Source organism: Corticium candelabrum, chromosome 7, assembly GCF_963422355.1.
Source record: "Corticium candelabrum chromosome 7, ooCorCand1.1, whole genome shotgun sequence".
NCBI lineage: Eukaryota > Metazoa > Porifera > Homoscleromorpha > Homosclerophorida > Plakinidae > Corticium > Corticium candelabrum.
Window position 1 is genome coordinate 666,164 of NC_085091.1, and position 2,500 is coordinate 668,663.

At 37.4% G+C, this 2,500-nt stretch overlaps 2 protein-coding genes across 3 annotated transcripts in view; both read left to right on the top strand.

The window, feature by feature from the left end:
• The window catches only part of LOC134182792 (jerky protein homolog-like), a 1,883-nt gene extending 1,769 nt beyond the window's left edge, over positions 1–114 (top strand). Inside the window, exon 1 of the mRNA XM_062650230.1 lies at positions 1–114. This exon is cut by the window's left edge and continues 1,769 nt beyond it. The gene's annotated coding sequence lies outside the window, so the exon portion shown is untranslated.
• The window catches only part of LOC134182791 (5'-3' exoribonuclease 1-like), a 23,636-nt gene that overhangs the window by 15,563 nt on the left and 5,573 nt on the right, over positions 1–2,500 (top strand). For both annotated transcript variants that reach the window (XM_062650227.1, XM_062650229.1), the window contains exons 24-28: positions 150–232; positions 298–372; positions 2,151–2,307; positions 2,367–2,429; positions 2,489–2,500. The exon at positions 2,489–2,500 is cut by the window's right edge and continues 121 nt beyond it. In XM_062650227.1, coding sequence (XP_062506211.1) covers positions 150–232; positions 298–372; positions 2,151–2,307; positions 2,367–2,429; positions 2,489–2,500 — 390 coding nt within the window. The remainder of the gene's footprint in view (positions 1–149; positions 233–297; positions 373–2,150; positions 2,308–2,366; positions 2,430–2,488) is intronic.

Sequence of the window (2,500 nt, forward strand, 5' to 3'; positions counted from 1 at the left end):
TACAGTGTACTCCTGTTTTCACAAGTTATGTAATCATCGATATTACAAACTTCAGACTTATGAACATTTCACAATTACGAACACCCAATTTCCCGAGGTGTTCGTATCTTTGAGGTCCTACTGTATAGGTCATCACTGCATTGTTTTAGATGCTTGGATATGCTCGGTATGACGGTGACGTATGGAAATATTCAAGACAAGCCGAGGATATTCTTGCCCAATATGTTACAACGTTTGTTCATTTCTAAGCGGTTTGTTGCATGTAGTGGGTTGTACTTTGTGTTGTCATGTGATCAGATTCTCGAGACTGTTTGCCATCTTGGAAAGGAATCCAAAGGCCGACGTGTATAAGGAACAGGATTTACAGGCAAAGTTAGAAGACTGTTTTCCACATACTTTAGTATAGTAGATTTGTGTATTGGAGGGATGTGTCTCACAATACACTAGACTATTGTATTGGAGAGATGCATCTCACAATACACTAGACTGTTGTATTGGAGGGATGCATCTCACAATACACTAGACTATTGTATTGGAGGGATGCATCTCACAATACACTATACTATTGTATTAGAGGGATGCATCTCACAATACACTAGACTATTGTATTGGAGGGATGCATCTCACAATACATTAGACTATTGTATTGGAGGGATGCATCTCACAATACATTAGACTATTGTATTGGAGGGATGCATCTCACAATACATTAGACTATTGTATTAGAGGGATGTGTCTCACAATACACTAGACTATTGTATTGGAGGGATGCATCTCACAATACATTAGACTATTGTATTGGAGGGATGCATCTCACAATACATTAGACTATTGTATTGGAGGGATGCATCTCACAATACATTAGACTATTGTATTAGAGGGATGCATCTCACAATACATTAGACTATTGTATTGGAGGGATGCATCTCACAATACACTAGACTATTGTATTGGAGGGATGCATCTCACAATACATTAGACTATTGTATTAGAGGGATGTGTCTCACAATACATTAGACTATTGTATTGGAGGGATGCATCTCACAATACACATAATGAACTCATTTATTAGATAAACGAGGATCACCTCACTAATACATGGCCATCACACTTAACAATAATGCGGCGCCAGTAAAGTAATAGTAAAAGCTCTAACAAGTAATGTACAACTAAAATAACTAAACTAGGATAAACAGAACTAGATATTGTTTCTGGCTAACCATATTTTAAGAGATTCTTCAATTGTCACCTTTACGATTGATGATAATAGTTGACGTTGATTGTGAGGAGGAATAGAGATGACATCAAGGAAGGGGAGAAGACTTGGAGTATCAATAAAGCCTCTAGATCCTATTTGAATATTTAGTTGCTTACAGGTGAAGCCTTTTGATTTGATGGTCATCATGAAGTCTGTATACCGTTCTGATTTTCTTTTATTTGCATCAAAAAAGTTTGTTTCGAAAGGGATTGTTAGTTCTATGACATAAAATTTGAGCGTATGATTATTCCAAATCAACATGTCAGGCCTTTGTGCAGTAGGAATGATGTCAGATGGAAATTTTACTTTACAGTCTTTTAAATCAGCAAAGATGTTGAATTGATGTGGTAGATGGTTAATAGCCGCATTATAGAGAAGACTGAGAACAGAGTCGTGACGATGATTGTAATGACGACATTGTAAGAGGACTGAGCAATTATTGAGAACGTGAAGAAGGGTTTGACGTTGATGACATAGAGGACATTTATCACAAGAACGTTTACTCCATAGGACAAGATTAGCATTTGAAGGGAGGGTATCAGAAATGGCATTGAGGACAAAAGAGAGTTGATGACTGGGAAGACAAGAGACAACATTTGCCCAGACGTCAGATGAACAGTTCTCTAGACGGAAGATGGATCCCTGGACATGTAGATTCTTAGTTCTTGCAAGAAGTTGTTTTTGGTGTTCCTTCTTTAGTCTTGATTTGGTGATGTATTGGAGGGATGCATCACACAATACACTAGACTATTGTATTGGAGGGATGCATCTTACAATACACTAGGCTATCTCTCAATTCATTACATTATTGGTATTTAATACAACAATCAAAACACATTATTAATATTAATATAGACTGTCTAATGCTAACTTGTAATCCTCCTGATTCTAGTAACCTATCACTATCAGACATCAGCGAGTGGCTGCGCTCCTTGCCGTGTCACAAAGCAGATCTTGTTCCATGTGGCAGCAAAATTCTTGATGATATGGTCATTCAGGCCATAGAGGCAGCCGTCAATATTATGAAAAAGTCTGCGGCAATAGACAGAGTACGCGCTCATATAACCAACTTGTATTCTTCTTTATTCAATTGAGTGTGTAACGCTAGAGTGTCACTTCTGAACATAAGAGATATCTGACATTGAGAGTCAGACCCAACGTTTTGTACCGGGTGAGCAAATCACATATGATTTATGTTGATTTCAATAAGATTTATGTTGATTTCAATAGCCATCTCAATAC